Source organism: Drosophila sulfurigaster, chromosome 3 (assembly GCF_023558435.1).
Source record: "Drosophila sulfurigaster albostrigata strain 15112-1811.04 chromosome 3, ASM2355843v2, whole genome shotgun sequence".
In the NCBI taxonomy this organism is placed as follows: domain Eukaryota; kingdom Metazoa; phylum Arthropoda; class Insecta; order Diptera; family Drosophilidae; genus Drosophila; species Drosophila sulfurigaster.
In genome coordinates, this window is record NC_084883.1 from 2,782,353 (window position 1) to 2,799,853 (window position 17,501).

Here is a 17,501-nt window from a genome sequence, read left to right on the forward strand (position 1 = left end):
ATCTAAATGGCTAAACTTGAAGTCAACTCAAGTTAAATTTATCGTCAGTGCATCTTTCTGGCTGCCAGCGCACATAAACTTTGCCAAAATTGTTGCCTCTGCCGCTAACTATAAAAGCCAAATAGGCAGACAGCAATAGAAGCAACAACAACCCTTAACTGTGCCTAGTTATATGTACTATAAACAAGCAACAAGCTGCGACGAGCACTAGATTTGTCAGCCTTTGTGTGTTTAAGTATGTTCTGCCTGATGGTTGTGTCTTTGGGGTTTTTCTGGCATAATTTCTACTACATAACGCACCAGCAACAACACAAGGAGGGAAGGAGGAAAGCAAAGCACTGAGGCGTTGAGTCTTCAAAACTGTCTGTCTCGAGTAGAAAAGTTACAAGAATCACCGCAACAAAGCATGAGTTCATGAAACCGGAAATGCTTATTAGATTTAACCTCAATATGGCCATCAGTACGTATACGCAATATGCTAGGTAGTGTGTTCTGTTGTTATTAATCGGTTCGACTTGTATTCAACATCCCAAATTAACAGAAATATACTTTAAATTAAACATATTTCCAAATTGGATTGAAGCCAGCTTACAGCTCGGAGCAGAAAAAGGAGAAGCCGAAGGCGAAAGCGAAGAAGCAGATCTGATTTTCGTTCTGTTTTATTTATACATTTAAGCACAACCTTTGACCCTGAAGTGCTGTCAGTCACAACCACAACAACCGAAAAGCATACACCTTTTACCACCAAATTATAGCAATGTCTTAGTAAATTATCTAAGGAATTGATTGATGGCTTCCTATCGCCTCGTGGTCTCCCAGGACGTATACAAATGAAAATGGAAACCATCTGCGTGGGAGCAAGATGAAGTCGAAGACATTTGCCAAGCAAAATCAACAAAATGATTTGCGTTAGCTCTTACAGCCAGAGCCAGAACCAGAACCGTCAGAGCCAATGAGAACTGTTTTCTTTGGCCCAGGTACGTCAACAAGGCAAAGGACGCAAGACACACAGCTCACCTACAGCATTGTTGGCTAAGGCATTTGGGACTCGGCACACAACTGAGAGAAGGATCTCAGACGCTTGCTAAAAATAAAGAAAACTAAATCTGTAAAATGCAAAATTAAATTTGTAGAGCCAATATTCTATATCCTTGTTGTTACTAAAATTAAATTGATGAAAGCGAAAAAGAAGAGAATACAATTCGGGGACAAGTGTTGGGCTGGAACAATACATCAAAATTTAAATGAAATGAAAACAATGTTTTTGCATTTGATTGGAAACCCAATAAGGATAACTCGACAAATCTAACCCAAACATAGACAAATAACAGTAGGATGTGGTGACAGCCAACAACAGGCCCAAGAACTTAGACAAAAGGCAAACAACCGCAGCAAACAATTTATTATTTTGCCATTTCCCAGTTTCTCTGCTGCTCCCAGTTCTCCCAGACTCGGTTCGGTTCTCTAGTTCATGTTCTCATTTCTCATTTCACAGTTGATTCCAATATGCAAGTTTGCTTTTACGAACTTAAATAAATAATGAAATCGGTAAGCAAGTGGGCCAAACACGAAATGTCTTGGATGCCAAAAATGAAGGGCTTTTGTGGTCTCCAGTTACATATTGCACATAAGTGTCTGTACATGTAAACTAACCCATACACACAGAATATATGTATGTACAAGTATGCAGATGAAATAGGTTTGGCATTATTGTCTAGAATGCGGTGCAAAACCAACCAAATCCATCTGAGTGTCTTGGGCATTCATCAGTCATTTCGACTGACCAAAGGGTCAACTGTTAAGCTGCGATTCTAACGTAGCTTGTAAATTTCTCAATCATATTTATGCACACTCTCTTTCTCTCTCTCAAAGAGTGTCGAAAGATGTGAGAGTCCAGCTCGAACTCCATTAAAACTAAGGCCGCTTAGGTTGACTTGCCCCGTCGACCTTTTTATGGCGTGAACTTAATAAAATATGAAAAACCTTACAAAACAGAAGCAGCTAACAGAAAAGAAAAAAAAAACAGAAAAACAGGAAGAAATCATATAGCAGCACCAGGGCACTTGGGAAGTTTATGGAAGAGCTTAGCAAACAAAATTATATTCAATTTCCTTTAATGGCCACCATAAAGTAGCAGTCAGCAAAAGTAAAGCCAGAAAAATCCGCCCAAAAGACCAAACCGAAGGCGTCGCTCCGCGAACTTGCGAGAAATGCCAGACTTGCGACTCCTCCACTTATATTTGCTGCTATTTTTTCGCCGATTTTTTTTTTTGGGTAGGTAAGCAAATTGTTTGAAGTATTGTTAGTACTTGGCATTTGGCTTATGTTTAGATATATGTTTATAGAGCCGTGCCCCATTAGAGCTGAGCTCAATTAACCAAAGAGGACTATTCTATGTGAATAGGACAAGGGCTAATTGGATATTGAGCGTGTTGAAGGACGAGCGAGATTTGCATATTACTTACGTCAACTTAACTCCACATAAGTAGCATTTCCGGCTATTCAAACAGGTAATATCATAAATTAATATGCCATTCACTAGACATTTGCCTGCCACTTGCCGACTGTGTGTGTGCTCGAGTGCATGCCTGAGTTGTATCAGATTATTGTTAATTAATAGTCATTGAACACAACTGGCAAGCTGTCTGCATTAGCAGTGCTTCAAATATTGCTAAATGATTACATTTCTATTCTATTTAAACGAAACGTGATTTTGACAGCATCAGCAAACTAATTCCGCTTTCATTTTAGAATGATAATTGAAGCTGCCTATCTATGCAATACTAAATGCAAAAAAGTCTAATTAAACTCTCAACTAACTAAATTCTCCACAGCGGTATTCGTCAGAGTCTTGGAATGAAACAATACACAAATGTTACTTTTGAAGCGACTCTTCTTTGAATTAAGCAAAATCAGCTCTCAGAACAAAATCTGGACATTACCTGTCTAACAGCAATCTATCCGCCTCGAAAAATGAAGTCACATTTGCACCAGACGCTATCACCATTCCATAGCCTTCCCATAAAAACAGTCTCTATCAGTTGGATCAGTACTTAACGTGACACTGCTGTGGGAAGTGTCTAATTCAATGGCATGAATTTATGCGTCTAGAGGTGCCACAATCATGTCCAACAAAAGCACTTGTCCTATTCACAAAATTTCGCGGCGACATCTTTCGTATGCTAAGCAGCAGCAGCAGCAGCACAATTCGAGTAAGTACCAAAGGCAAACAGTTAATACATCAACTTCAAACGTCTTGACAGCCATGTTCTTTTTTGGTTTTGTTGGCTTTGTTCAGAGTTGGGGCTTGATGATTGTGGGGGAAGGCGAGAGAAGAACCATAAAAGCGTCACTGAATTCTGCAAAAACCAAAAGCAGAACCATTGACAAGCCGTTTGACATGAAATGAATTGTGAAATTAAACAGACGGCACAATGACAGCGACAAGAGTTGTGGAAAGGATGTCAAAGCCACACTGTCAGTACTAGAAAGAACTGCCAGGCTGAATCGAGTGCTGTGGCTACAAATTGCTAAGTGATTTCGAATGTGTGCGTGGCCAAGTTGGGTCTCTGTGAAAGTCAAAGGAAGCAAACATGTGTCTACAGTGCCACTTAAAAGTCAACTGCCACTGGCAACAAATCTCATAAAAAACTCGGGTACTTAATTCTTGTATTTGACTTTTTCAGTGTTCCTTTTGAGTTGTTGCTTGCTTGTTTGTTATTGTGATTGATGTGAACACTTAAATAGCAACATTTATTTGCCCGATACTCGAATGGGACTAACATGTTATTTCTTTTTTTTTTTTTGACTTATCATTGGGAGTCAATTCGCTTACCAGCTTTGGGCAATTAGTTGCAGACTTGCTTGTGTGAGCCAAAAGAGTTGGCCCTCAATTTGCTGATTGCACACAAAAAAGTATTCACCAAACTATTCACGCGCGCACTTTAATCAAAAAAGCATTCGAACTAGCAGCACTCACATACACACACACACACGCACACAAGCACACATCTACTGCAAATATCAATTAACAATTGTGCTGCCTAAAAGCATGCAACAATTTCTTTTATTCTTTTCCGTTTTATTTACTTTTTTGCGTTTGCTTTTTTCGTTTTGACTTTTGTTGCTTTGTAGCCTTCAAAGGCAATTCGGCGCTCGTTCAGTTTTAGTTTTCTCAAAAAGTGTTTTTGACGCGCTTTTCAATTATTTAAAATACCGTTAAACAGAGCAACGAACGAAAAACGAACTCGTGGCACGTCAGCGTTGCGATGTTGGCGACGATGCGTCTGATTTGCCAGCCGACGTCGTACTGAAGCGACACCAATTGAAGGCAATGCTTAAGAATGGCCAATATGAATGCGTTCCACATGAATCTGCGCAGGCGCCGTGTGTTTGCTGTGTGCTTTGTACTGCGTGTGGATGCTATTTGAAAAACGTTAGTTTTTCAATGGGTGAAGCGGTAAAAACAACTTTGTTGCCTGAATAACATTTGATTCGGTCGCTTAACCAGAATTCGGTATTTCAATTATGCACACAGCTGTGACAAGTGGCGCCCCCAAATGGGGCATGCAGCATCCGTCGATTGCCATTGTTGCACACTTCCTCCCTAGGTCTTAAGCACAAGCTGAACTTCAAGCAGTCAATGCAATTGCAATAGCTCTTAGTTTACCTGTGCTCCATGCTGTGCACAGTTCATGTGTCCATTTTCATGTCAGGGATTTAGATGCGAGTAAATAAAGCAAGCAAAGTGCTATTAGATGCAGGCTACTCGATTGTGTCTGCCACACAAAAATCAGTGCGAGACGTGGGAGGTGGGAGGTGGGAAAAACAGAGACAAATTGAGAATGCTTCTACTTAGCTTAATGCAATTAACCAAGCCTTTGTTTTGTATAACTCTTGTATTAATTATAATTGTCTTTCTTGGTTCTTTATTGAACTCAGTGTTATATTATACTACTTGGAGTTAAATGTTATATCTTAATATTATAGTATAATTTTGCGATTTTAATTTACTCTTAGAAAATTGTATTTCTATGCGACTCCTTCAACGATTTAAAGATGCTATTTTTCAGTCTAACTAAATATTAATAATCTCAGATGGGTATGCGAGAATCAACAAAAACTCTTAAATAATCATATTAAAATGTATTAATCGGACAACAAATTGAAACAGTAGAGACATTGACCAACACTTTTACAGTTAAAATTGCGTTTATTTTTAAATTTGTATTCCAAATTTAATTATATTTTTAATTAGTACAGCTTACGATAAATTATACAAATAATTGTAGTTATATAATTCTTGTCAACCAACTTTTAAATTGTTTCTCTATCACCAAATTACAGTGCTTATATTTGATCATATATTAAATTCTTAATACATGGTAATAATGTTTCCTTGCAAGAACATACTTATTTATTATCTTTATAGTTATTACAAGTTGCAAATGTTAAAATAATCATTGAAGTCAGCATCTAACTGAATTCAAGCTGTCTCCAACTTACCTTTAATAGATAACTTTAGCTGTGGGCAATCGCATACTCCATACACACCTCTATAATGGGTACATTTGTACACACCTTGTTTGCATCTGCATTTGCACTTCTCTGCTTCCCTTCTCTCCCGTTCTCTCCACTTCACTGTTGGCAATTCCAACAGCTGCATAAAATGCGTGCACAGTTGGTGCGCCGGCTGCCTAAATGCAATTTCATCCGCATCCAAAGCACTTGGACTAGCTTTCAATATAGTATACGTATACATATATACTTTTATATGTAGTGTACATATTTATATATGTATCGACGGCAGAGGTGTGTAAGTATATATTGCCAGGCGAAAGGGAGCCAGTAATAGCCAACGGAAGTAATTGAATTTTGTGCAAACGAGTTAAAGGACGATTGCCGGCAATCGCAGCGCTCAATTTATTTTGTAACATTGTTGCGTGGGAGTTGCTGTGACCAGAGTTTGCTGGCTTAGGAATTTATTTAAAGGATGCTTTCAAGTTGAAACAACTTCTCGTCTACTCCTGCGGCAAACAACTTATCAAACTCTCGTCACCCATAAATCGCTGGCTGCCCAATTGTCACGCTCAGTCAAATAGGCAGACAAGCAACCAACAAGAAACAGCTCAAGCGTTGTTAATTGTCCGAGAGGATACAGGACACAAAAACACACACACACATTAACATGCAGGATGTGCAGCCAATTGATGACATCATTCCTATCTCTCGAATGCTCGATGGATGTCGTCCACTAAACAGCTTTGTACCAACACCTTAGGTCTTAACTTGGCCAGCAGCTCAATTTATTAATGGGCTTAGACACCCAACAGACGCATAAATCAAAGAAACACAAATCAGCATCAGATTTAGCAATAGCAAAGCAATTACGAATGATAATTGGCTCTTTAGTATGACCAAGAAAATATTTTAGAGTTGTCACAGCTAAATTAAGAAAACAAGCATATGATAAATTCATACGATACTTGTAATCGATAAAAATTATACCGATAGTAATCATTTAGTATTATGTACACACTTAAAAGAGAAATAGACGCTTGCAAAAATAAGCTCATCAATTAACTTATTATTTTAAAATAAATATGTATGAGCATCTCTAAGTAATGAACAAGAGCAATTAACATTCTTTAATTATTAAGTTTTAATAATAAAGGTCAATTGTTGATGAATAAAAGTGATGATACACGAACGTTATTCGAATACTGCATTTAGTTTGCACAGCTTGTCCAACAGCAACCTTAAGAGCTAAATACTGTAACACGTCTAAATGAAATTGTCCTGGAGTTATTCAACGAATTCCTTTGTCACAATGTCCTGACGTATGAGTTCATTGCGTCTTTCGACACGCGCCACTGGCTCAAATTGTGTGCACTCCGATGTCTCTCCTTTGGCTGCTGCTGTTGCTGTTGCTTTGGGTAACCCAACACTCTCCAACATGTCCATTCAGCTGACAATTACAACGCATTTTGCATGCAACTTGCAAGGCTCCATTGAGCTCGAGGCTAATGGCAGCCGCGTGACAGAATGCTTAGAGAACGAGTCAGTTAACGCTCGACTCACGACTCTCGACTCTCCACGGTTTACGGTTTACGGTTTACGGTTGACGCTTGATGGCTGACGGTTGATTGTTGATGGTCCCCAATGGCAATGGACCCAATCACAGCTTGTCATTTTTAAAGTTTATCCGAATTTAATCGCATTGCTGGCATACGTGCAACACTTTTATACATACATATGTACGTTTGCCGATAATACGTATATTGTATATAAGTACATATTATTTTATACTCTTAATTGCACACACACGCGCATTAAAGTTTTCTGATAAAAGTAACGCCGCAGGCCATTGTTTGAGGTTAGCTCAGCATGCCATAAAAACGTGTTCCACAAAACATAATCGTTAATCCTATTTTCGGATTATCTCATTACTATTTGCTAGTTTTATATAGAGATCCTAAATCTGTAACGCATAATACATAACTAAAGATGAATTGAAAATTGAGTATATTACTCAATTATTTAGAAATTACAGAATTCTTCTCGTACTTAGCTCGCTTAAATTTTTATTTAAAATCGCATATCCTTTTCATGATTTTATGCATTACGCATCGTTTACAACTAATTCTCATTTAAGAAATATATATCAGTACGACAAATTTTCACAGTTTTCGAAACATTGTTTTTATCAGATTACATTACAGAACAATTTTCTGCTTTATTAATTTTAATTTAAGTTTAAAACATTGCCGCTCTTCATTCTCAAATTCTGTGAACGTTGCAAAGCTTGTTGGTTCTGTAATTCGTTGGACAAACTTTGCCCATTTAAGCTTCGGTTATTAGTTTCTGGAACACATGCGTGTGTTTCAGGTTTCTTGTTTGTTTGCCCCGCGTGGCATCCGTCAAGGGTTCGCTGCTAACATGACCCAAACGGCGGTTGCACGCCACTTTTGAATGCGGTCTCACGAGCTTGGAGCATGTTTAAACATGATTAATTCGTGTTGATAAACAGTTATTTTAATTAATCGCCAGGTGTCGTTGCCGTCCCTCGTCTACGTTCAGCAACTTGCCGTCTTGTGGTCAGCGCAGCTTAACAACATTTAAATTTAAATGAACTCTTTGCAACACTTTGCATGCAACACACTGGCACACACACATACTCACACTCACACACACGCGTAGACAAAAGCCCTGAACACTTACTGAGTGCCTAGCTAATTGCTCTGACATTTTGTTCAGCCGCATAAATTCCAAAGCGCTCGTCGTTATGCAATGAAAATGCATTTATCATTTTATACTTGCCACAAAATGCTGCACCAAGACAGGTAATCAACAGCCAAGCGAACTTTATCTGAAATTAAAAATCGCTCTTACATAAATTTTGTCAACGCTTTGCCAATAAGCGAATACGAATACGTACACAAATACGAATATTTACTACATATATATTCGGTGTGTGGCAACTTTCTATACTTTGTTTGCTGCAACGAACGCAACTTTCAATGCTCGACAGTCCGTTAGAGGCAACAACTACAAAGTTTCACATAATTAAAAGCTCAGACAACTCAATAACAAAACGGGTAAAGAAAAGGTTTACAAATTTTATGAGGAATAAAAAAAGTAAAAATCCAAATAATTTCTAAACTAAACTCGTTGTGTACTTTGTCTAGAATTTCGTCAGTCGAGGTAAACTTTTTGCACCTTTTGGTTAAAACTTTTGCCTTCATTTGTTGATGATCCATTGTAACTCACGGAGTTCAACTTGCATTGAAATTAACAAGCACATTTTTATTTTAAATATTCGTTTAAATTTCCCGAAAACAATTTTCCTTTAAAATATTGCTAATCGAGGCACCCTGTGACAATTGCGCCATCTATAGTTCAGCTTTTTGTAACATGCGCTAAAAGATTCGTTTAGCAATGACACAAACCTTTGCAACTACAAACTGAATAAAAAACGCGCGGTACATTTGAATTATGAAAACAATATAAAGATAAGATAATATTGATTTGTCCCACCATCATTTAAAGACATTTTGCGTATACATAATAAAAACACATTTGCAATTTATTGTGCAAAAAAGTTAAAAGTACTTAATCATACATTTCTTTATAAAACAGAATATACTTTTGAAAAAGCATAGCTCAGTATTGATTTCATTTGATCATCTTCTACTCATTTCCATATAAATATATATAAAATGCTTCAAAGTAACAAATTGATGTATATAAAAATTACAACTCAATAGTAAATATTGTTGTTGCCTTATAAAAAAAATACAAGTAAGTGCACAATACATTTTCAATATCAAAAGCTGCGCTGCATGTTGAGGAAAATGGACAAATTGAAAACAAATATTCAAAAAATATAATCAAAAAATACATTTATGAACTATTATTTAGCAATCACATTACTGGCACTTGTTACGTTGAAGCAATTTTTCCTTCTTTATTCTTTTTGTTTGTTTAAAGCATCTCTCTTGATTTGTTCGTTACACACAGATGAAATTATTTAGGTAGGGTATTATTATTATTCTTGGGGGAAAGGGGGAATTTAAGGGATGGATTTATGGGAATCTACTTCTGGCCAAGATGCAATTTACCCAACAGCTGGGTGGCTTGTGCGCCGGCGCTTTCCTGTGCTTGGCTAGCAGCCTCCTGGATGTTCTTCTCGAGTCCCTCGCGCTTCTGGTCAACGTACTGGTTGGCCTCCTGCAGCTTCTGGTCAACTGCCTGGCTGGTCTGCTTCATGGCACCATCGATGGCACCCTCGGCTTCCTTGAGCTTCTGGTCTGCGACAGACTCGGCAGCCTTGACGCTCTTGTTGATCGCCTCATTGGCAGCCTTTTTGGTCTGATCAACAGCATTGGCGGCAGCACGTTGTGATGACTCCGCAATGTTGGCGGCCACTTGCTTGGAGTTCTGAGCGACGGCAGCAGCCTGTTGCACGGTGTTATCCACAGCCTGTTTGCCCTGGTTAACGGCGCCGGCGGCACGATTCACTCCCTGATCGATGGCCTGACCAGCCTTCTGTGCCTCGGCAGCAGCCAGTGCAGCGGCATCCTTGGCTGCTCGAAGAGATGTCATTGAGTATGTCTAAACTATTTTTAGTTCAAAAATTATAGTTACCAGTGCTTGTGGCCAGCTGCTCAGCTTCGCTCTTCGTCTGCTGCACGGACTGTCCGACCTTCTTGGCCTGCTCCTCGGCTAGCTTCTGTGCCTCGACGGCTTTGTCGTTGGCCAACTTCTCAGCCTCATCCTTCTTCTTGCTGAACAGATTGGCGGTCTTGTCGCCAAAGTTCTTCAGAGATGCTGTCGAATTAAATGGCAACAATTATACATTTAGTATTTTTAGAGCTTAGATCCTTTTATTACATTGCTGCTGCTGGCGACTGGGAAACATTTTTGCTTGACTATGGAAGTAAAACTAATTCATCGTCTTGTCTCTGATCATAATTTATAGGGTGATTTGTAATCAGTAATCAGTTTTTGCACTGCTTATCGATGTTTTCGATGAAAATTCCAGACTTGCTAATTACCAAATCATAAACAATATGAATTTTCATCGAACATCCACTAATCAGTTCGTAATTACATGCATTGCTCTTGCCAGATTTTTGTGATTTCTAATTTTAGATTTTCTGATTTCAGATTTCCAGTTTTCAGATTACATGCTCGGGTGACAGTTACACAGTTGTCAGCAACTGCGCAATTTGTTGCGTCGCCCCCAAATTGGGCGCCAGCAAAAAGCTAAACTCATTAGATACTATATAGAAAATAATATAAGCAGAAAATAAATTGAGCATAGGCTATAAAACACTCAGTAAAAAAGATGAGTAAAGAGCATGCTTATTCTTAAAAATATATCATATGAAAAGAGAATTACAAATAAAATAAATTTTATTTAACTACAAATTAAAATAAAAACAATCTACTGATCTAGCATACACTTTGAATAAAGGCTGTAGGGTATTAAGAAATATGAATAATAACTACATTTTAATAGAAGCGAAACTACTGGCATAGGAAGCTCGGTCACTGCGCTAAATGGGAGCTGCTGCTGCTGTTGCTGCATTCCCATAAAATGACGTGTGCGCTCACTCAAATAGAAACATTTCGCCATTAAATGCCGCAGCGGCAAATCCACTCGGTCCGGCAGTTTCCGATGTAGCAACGAGCACTATTCTATATGGCATACCCAAAGAAATTTTCTATATATGCTTGTATTCGTGTCTACTATGTATGTAGGTGTGTAAGTCTATTGCTTTATGCATATGTATAAAGAAAACAATGCGCAAATATTTGAATAATTTACAGTATGTGATGTCATAATGGCGATTCGGGCGATTTTATATTTTTTAATAGTTTCAACTCTTGTTCACGCTTTCTGGCTGTGGCTGTGGCTGTGAAAGCAAGTGTTTATATTAAAACTGAATGAATAATAGAACCAACATAAAATACCAATAAAACGCACAAGAGACTCTAAATGCTTGGCTTTTTGTTTATACCGAACACTAGTGTATATATTTATTTACCAAAAATTCAATTAACATTCTGATTGCCCACGCGTCCATAAAGAATGTGGTGGAATTCGATCGAAACGCAATAGACTGTTGAGTAGATCGAAAAGTTACGCATGTCTGATAAACTTGCTCACGAATTTCACAGCAAGCAGAAAGAGAGAGAGAGAGAGAGAGAGAGAAGAGAGTTGTGAATCGAGTTGAAGCTAAAGGATATGACATAAATGGAGCTATGAACCAAAGCTGCCTGCTACAAATATTTCGCATTGACAATGTAACTCATTGAAATTCGTAACCACACGCTTGACTAGAATCATAATATCTTTCTTACCATTTTGCGTAATAGAACGACGCATATTCTGGCATGCTGTGGTCAATAGCAACAACAACAACAACAATAACGTAGAGACTCTGAAAACCGGCTAGAATGCCACAACATGGCCATAAGGCAACACAATAAGCCGCAGTCGAAGCAGAGTCAAGAACACAGCCAGAGCGAACACTGAAGCTCACAGCTGTTGATGTTGCTAATGTGTTTGTTATTGTTGTTGTACTCATTCAACAGATAATGCGCAGAAGCTCTAAACAACAGAGACAAAACTAAACCTGTACCCAAGAGCAACTGAACTCAAGCGTGCTTATATACTGAGATACGGTCACAAATACTGGCACAGCCACAGATACGTTTGTATCTGTATGAGATTTTGGTCGTTCTATGAGTAACATACAGCTCATAGCCAGGTCACACACAACTCACGTTCCACACCAGTTTTTGGCCGTCAGAATCGAAAAAGCCGGCTAGTCTCTCTCGACAAAACCTTTGGCTACATTTGTAACAGGCAATCGATGATGCTGTCGCTGTTGCTGTTGCTGTTTCTGTTGTTGACGCTGACGCTGTTGCCATTGCTGATGATGTCATAGCATACACACACACTTAAGTACTATATCTATAAGAATCGAGCAGATGGAAATTCGCACGACTAGCAATTTGTTTAAGTTAAAGCTGTCAGCCAGCTAAAAGTTAGCTCATTGTCCAAGGTCAATACCCAAACAAAATAAGGCAACTCGCAACTGGCAACTGGCAACTGACGACTGACGACTGGCAATGAGCCAAAACGTGTCCTGCTAAAGGACACCTCTAACCAATACAACCGATGATGTCATATACTATACTGTCCCAAGGTAAATCAATAAATGAACTACAAGTCTAGCAAGGGCTATGATGAATCATTTGAAAACTCACACTCACAGTCACACCCAATCAATTAAATATTTTTTGTATATAACCCCAAGCGCTGACCCGCAATACTCAAGACCAAATTACGTCGACAGCAGCGCCACAAATGCTCCGCAATATTCCGGAACGAGAAGCTCATGATCGAGTCATGCTGTGGAATGGAATGCATGGAATCTAATTCAATTAATTGCCGCGTGTGGCAAGAGATAACAGCGTGCTTTGCTCTCGACAAATCGATTCAATGCTGTGATAATGCATTTTCACAAGTTGCACGCTAGGAGAGGATATAAGTAGAGGAGCCCAAGGGCGGCACACAACACAATCAATCCATTGAGAGAGATGAAGCATTGTCTGATTGCAATCATTGTCCTGCTGAGTGTCCTGCTTAGGGAGCAGCTGGTCAGCTCGACAACAGGTTGCCCACGTCGCTATCTGAGACGCATCAATGGCAAGTGTTACTACTTCTCTGTTAAAAAGGTAAATCGCTTTTTCGTCACCTTTCTGTCACGTAAATAAACTCATTTGATTGCCTCCCAGATGAACTGGTATGGCGCTCTGAACAATTGCCTGCGCAAAGGTCTAACGCTTGCCGATCTCAGCAATCCAGGCGATTTTAATGGCGCCATCGATTTCCTCAGCTCCAAGGGCAACACAGAGGACTTTTGGTTCGGCGGCAACGATCTGCAGACCGAGGGACGCTATCAATATATAAGCAATGGTCGTTTGGTTCGATACTTCGGCAATTACAGTGTGGTATGGTCAGATGAGTCCGCCCTATGCAATGATTGCCTTGAGGTTCGCATACGATCCAATATGACTATTACCGCTAGCGAAAATTGCCTGGAGCGACAATATTTCATCTGCTCCGAGGTCTACTGCGATAGCGTAGACGCGAAAAAGCCACGGCATCACAGCCATGAGCATCTGCATCACTTCCATCATGATGTTGGCGAGCCCAGCGGCGAAAGTGATGAGGATATGAACACACCATCCCCCTTCGGTAGTGCTTCCGAGGAGAGTTCAAAAGAGTCAAATGAGGGTGCTGTTCCCGAAGATGAATTGGAAGAATCGAATGAAAATGATAAGGAAACAACTGCAGCCGTGTCGGAGTCAGATGCCACAAGTCCTGCTGAGGGCGAGACAGAATCAACAGCAGCAGGAGAAACAGAGACAACTGCAGCGGGCGAGACAGAGTCAACAGCAGCAGGAGAAACAGAGACAACTGCAGCGGGCGAGACAGAGTCAACAGCAGCAGGAGAAACAGAGACAACTGCAGCAGGCGAGGCAGAGACCACTCCAGCAGGAGAAACAGAGACAACTGCAGCAGGCGAGACAGAGACCACTGCAGCAGAAGAAACAGAGGCAACTGCACCAGGCGAGGTAGAGAATCCATAGATAATCCCTAAATCATTGATTTAGAGATCTAAATTTTATATGTATACAAAATAAATCAATCAATTCAAAATAGCAACCAGATATTATTACTGAAACTAGACTAAAACGGAGGGTTTAATAGCCGGTAAGATTGGCCATAGAAAGCTTGGCACAAAAGTTGTAATAAGTAGTGTCTACTACTTATTTAGATTTAATATAAGCTTAAGAAAGTCAAAAGCCAGTTGCATGTTATTTCTGCCCAACTTGTTGGTTTATCACCCAATACTTTAGTCACGAATACATTCCTATAGATCGACACTTGATATGTTCACCCCATAAAGCCCCTTAAATTGACCGCATCAAATGCAAATTAATTGATTTGTTCACCTCAAGGCAATCAAACCAACCGAAACTGCACTTGAAAACAATTAATGGTTTTTTAAATAGGCGTATCCAATTTGTCACGCCCACCAAGAGTGTATATATAGAAGAAAAATGTGCTGGCTGTACAGTTTATGTAATTTGGGACTGGCACAGTCATGAGGGTTCTGCCAATTGTGATACTGACCCTTATTGCAGTATATTCCGATGAAGTCGTCTCAGCCAAAAGAGACAAAAAGAACAGCGATGGACCGTGTGGCAAGCGATTTATGCGTCAGATTCACGGCAAGTGTTATTACCTTGCCCCCAAGAAGGTTGGTATTACCAAGTGTAAATCAAGGATTTGATTCATCTTTACTCCCTTGCAGATGAATTGGTTTGGAGCATTAAATAATTGCTTGCGCAAGGGTCTCAGTTTGGCTAACTTGCAAACTAATGAAGAGTTACAGGCAATAGTTGAATTCATGGGATCGAAAGGCAGCTTGGAAGACTTTTGGTTTGGCGGAAATGATCTTCAATCTGAGGGTTACTTCACCTATATCAGCAATGGTCAGCCGGTCTCATTCCATGGAGTGGAGCCTACGCAACGCTCCAATATGGATGATTGTCTAGAGATTCGGTTGCGTGAAAATTCCTCCACGATAACCGATGAAAATTGCTATGAACCGCAGTATTTCATCTGCGAGGAGAATAATCAGAAATGTGCCCAACCCGTCTACGAGAGAGCTAATAATGAGCATCATAGTCACGAGCATTTGCATCACTTCCACCACGATGCTGCAAAAGGTGAGGTCGTTGAAGAGGGGAGGAGCGAGGAAAGTGTGGAAAGCGATTCACGGCCGGCTGATAATTCGAATTCAACGGAAGACGCCAAATCGCCGGAAAGCGAGGAAGAGACGGAAGATACGGAAGACGAAAACGGATCAGAAATTATGGAAAGCGGCGGTGATCAAAGCTTACCATCGTATGAGGCAGGAGGAGAACCGCAAGATGAACTTAATATACATCACAAAAAGGGAGAGAACGCGACGACAAGCGATGGAGCAACATCGTCACCAGGTCAAGGTGAAACTACCGCAGCACCCGTTGGTGAAACTGGAGTAACAACGGCAGCAGCTGAGGGCAGTGAAACAACTGCCTTAGAGGGAGCTCCAGAAACAGCAACAGCTCCAGCCGAAGCTGCCCCTGCAGAGGCTGCTCCAGCCGAAGCCGCTCCTGCAGAGGCTGCTCCGGCGGAGGCTGCCCCAGCGGAAGCTGCTCCAGCAGAAGCTGCTCCAGCGGAGGCTGCTCCAGCGGAGGCTGCTCCAGCAGAGGCTGCTCCAGCGGAGGCTGCTCCAGCGAATGATGAGCCAGCAGGTCGTGCTCCAGTTGCCAATCCTCTTAGCTTTGACATGGAAGATGAATAAACTTCTAGCTAACCAACCTGAGATCTGCACACCTACTAGATGGAGTTCAAGGGGAAATGAAACACGAGGAACGAAGAACGAAGAACCCGATTTTCTTTGTATAATAATCAATAAATCGTTAAACCTATCTCATTTGGCATCTAATAATTGTATGACTAATACGTGAAGGGTAAGAGAGTGAGGGAAGAGTGGACATGCGAGGGGATTTGTTTTCTATAAAAACTACTGATAATATTGATGCAAGCTAATATTATATATTCTATAGTGCAAAAGAAAAACTTGAATAGTTGTGTCAAGTCTACTGGATTTGCAAAAATATTCTTATGGTAGTTGAAAAGAAACGTTGTTACTTACATTTCGAAGCGTCTGTTTGCATTAAGTGGAAACAGAGAATATTATAGTTAGACCAAAAAGCATAAATTCTCAGACAGTTTGTAGGAATTTGGAATTTAGAATTTCAGAAACGGAAATAGAGTCATTTATTTCGGGCGTGTACTTTAGAATACATCAAAGAGCGAATATAAATTATAAGAAACATAACTAAAAACACAAAATAATTCCAATCATGCAGATATTGGTATACACACATACGCATACGCATATGTTTGTTCGTATTCTATATGTGTATGCACGCTATAATTATAGAGATGTATGTATGTATAGATATCACATCATTTTGGGTGTGGGTTGTGTCTGTTACTCACAGAGAGAAGAACAACAACTTGTGCTAAACTCACACACACGCCCATACCCAAATGCACGTGTGTGCGAGTGTAGAAGATGTACTGCGCCATAAGTGGCTTACGCTATTCTAGAATATACCCTTTATAAGTAACTGTAACGGGCAATTAATTTTGTATTGCGACTTGGGATCAGCAAAATCCAGCACAAAAGAATGGGAGAAACACATAGAGAGCGCGAGTGAGAGAAAGAGAGACAGCCTGGGGTAGGGGGAAGAGTTGCTCAACGAACTCCTTTGCCACTGAACGGACGATGATGTAACTCTTCTATAATAATCCTGCAATGCGGTCATAGGTTCTCTCTGTCACAAGCAAGGTCTCACAATTAATTCATTCATTTCTACTACTTTATACTCGCATGTAAACTACAAGTATTTTTATTGCTTTCGATTTTCTTTTGACATGACACTTGCCGCACTCCATACATACTTAATTGGACAGACAATACGTTGGAATTTCAGTTCATTTTCTAATTTCAAAACTTTCACAATATTCTTCGTGTTTTTATATTACTATTTTTTTTCTTATGTTTACCTGTAAACGAGCTGAACATGTTAAAGATTGTGTTTTTACTGTATTTGGTAGTTAGAATTTAAGTAAAGTGTTGTGTTATTAAACCGAAATGCGTCCAGTTGTCGAATTAAATTTTTAGAGCTTAGCTATAGTTTTATTTGTAGTCGGCTAATTTGGTACGTTCCGCGTTTATTTTTAAAACGTTCCGACAGCGTCGAGAGCACAAATACGAATAAAGACCAAACGAAAGTATCTTGTTGGAAGCGTTGTTGTTGCCGTCTGTTCGTATTATTGTTATTGTTGTTCCACTGCT

The 17,501-nt window shown here is 39.7% G+C and overlaps 4 protein-coding genes and 2 long non-coding RNA genes across 13 annotated transcripts in view; 3 read left to right on the top strand and 3 right to left on the bottom strand.

The window, feature by feature from the left end:
* The window catches only part of LOC133845124 (uncharacterized), a 48,170-nt gene extending 43,862 nt beyond the window's left edge, over positions 1-4,308 (bottom strand). For all 3 annotated transcript variants that reach the window (XM_062279491.1, XM_062279490.1, XM_062279488.1), the window contains exon 1: positions 3,836-4,308. The gene's annotated coding sequence lies outside the window, so the exon portion shown is untranslated. The remainder of the gene's footprint in view (positions 1-3,835) is intronic.
* LOC133843171 (uncharacterized) lies at positions 2,550-3,776 on the top strand. 2 transcript variants are annotated; one of them, XR_009894478.1, is made up of 2 exons: positions 2,550-3,212; positions 3,264-3,776. It is a non-coding gene; the product is annotated as an uncharacterized LOC133843171 (long non-coding RNA). The 2 variants fall into 2 exon arrangements; XR_009894477.1 differs by having other exon boundaries at positions 3,299-3,776.
* A 3,337-nt stretch (positions 4,309-7,645) lies between the features above and the next one.
* On the bottom strand, positions 7,646-8,677 carry LOC133840539 (uncharacterized). 2 transcript variants are annotated; one of them, XR_009894192.1, is made up of 3 exons: positions 8,438-8,677; positions 8,188-8,368; positions 7,646-8,106 (listed from the first exon to the last, which is right to left on the bottom strand). It is a non-coding gene; the product is annotated as an uncharacterized LOC133840539 (long non-coding RNA). The 2 variants fall into 2 exon arrangements; XR_009894191.1 differs by having other exon boundaries at positions 8,182-8,368.
* Positions 8,678-9,060: 383 nt separating this feature from the next.
* Positions 9,061-17,417, bottom strand: LOC133840537 (uncharacterized). 3 transcript variants are annotated; one of them, XM_062272424.1, is made up of 4 exons: positions 17,210-17,417; positions 16,290-16,301; positions 10,147-10,329; positions 9,061-10,085 (listed from the first exon to the last, which is right to left on the bottom strand). In XM_062272424.1, the coding sequence occupies exons 1-4, from the start codon at positions 17,226-17,228 to the stop codon at positions 9,595-9,597; spliced, it is 705 nt and encodes a 234-aa protein (XP_062128408.1). In that variant the 5' UTR covers positions 17,229-17,417; the 3' UTR covers positions 9,061-9,594. The 3 variants fall into 3 exon arrangements, with proteins under 3 accessions (XP_062128408.1, XP_062128410.1, XP_062128409.1); XM_062272426.1 differs by lacking the exon at positions 16,290-16,301 and having other exon boundaries at positions 17,210-17,415; XM_062272425.1 differs by lacking the exons at positions 16,290-16,301; positions 17,210-17,417 and adding an exon at positions 10,393-10,544.
* LOC133840536 (SKI/DACH domain-containing protein 1) lies at positions 13,090-14,241 on the top strand. The gene is made up of 2 exons (XM_062272423.1): positions 13,090-13,251; positions 13,312-14,241. The coding sequence occupies exons 1-2, from the start codon at positions 13,114-13,116 to the stop codon at positions 14,167-14,169; spliced, it is 996 nt and encodes a 331-aa protein (XP_062128407.1). The 5' UTR covers positions 13,090-13,113; the 3' UTR covers positions 14,170-14,241.
* On the top strand, positions 14,650-16,062 carry LOC133840535 (fibrous sheath CABYR-binding protein). 2 transcript variants are annotated; one of them, XM_062272422.1, is made up of 3 exons: positions 14,650-14,843; positions 14,898-15,722; positions 15,753-16,062. In XM_062272422.1, the coding sequence occupies exons 1-3, from the start codon at positions 14,688-14,690 to the stop codon at positions 15,933-15,935; spliced, it is 1,164 nt and encodes a 387-aa protein (XP_062128406.1). In that variant the 5' UTR covers positions 14,650-14,687; the 3' UTR covers positions 15,936-16,062. The 2 variants fall into 2 exon arrangements, with proteins under 2 accessions (XP_062128406.1, XP_062128405.1); XM_062272421.1 differs by having other exon boundaries at positions 14,654-14,843; positions 14,898-16,062.
* Positions 17,418-17,501: the final 84 nt, after the last annotated feature.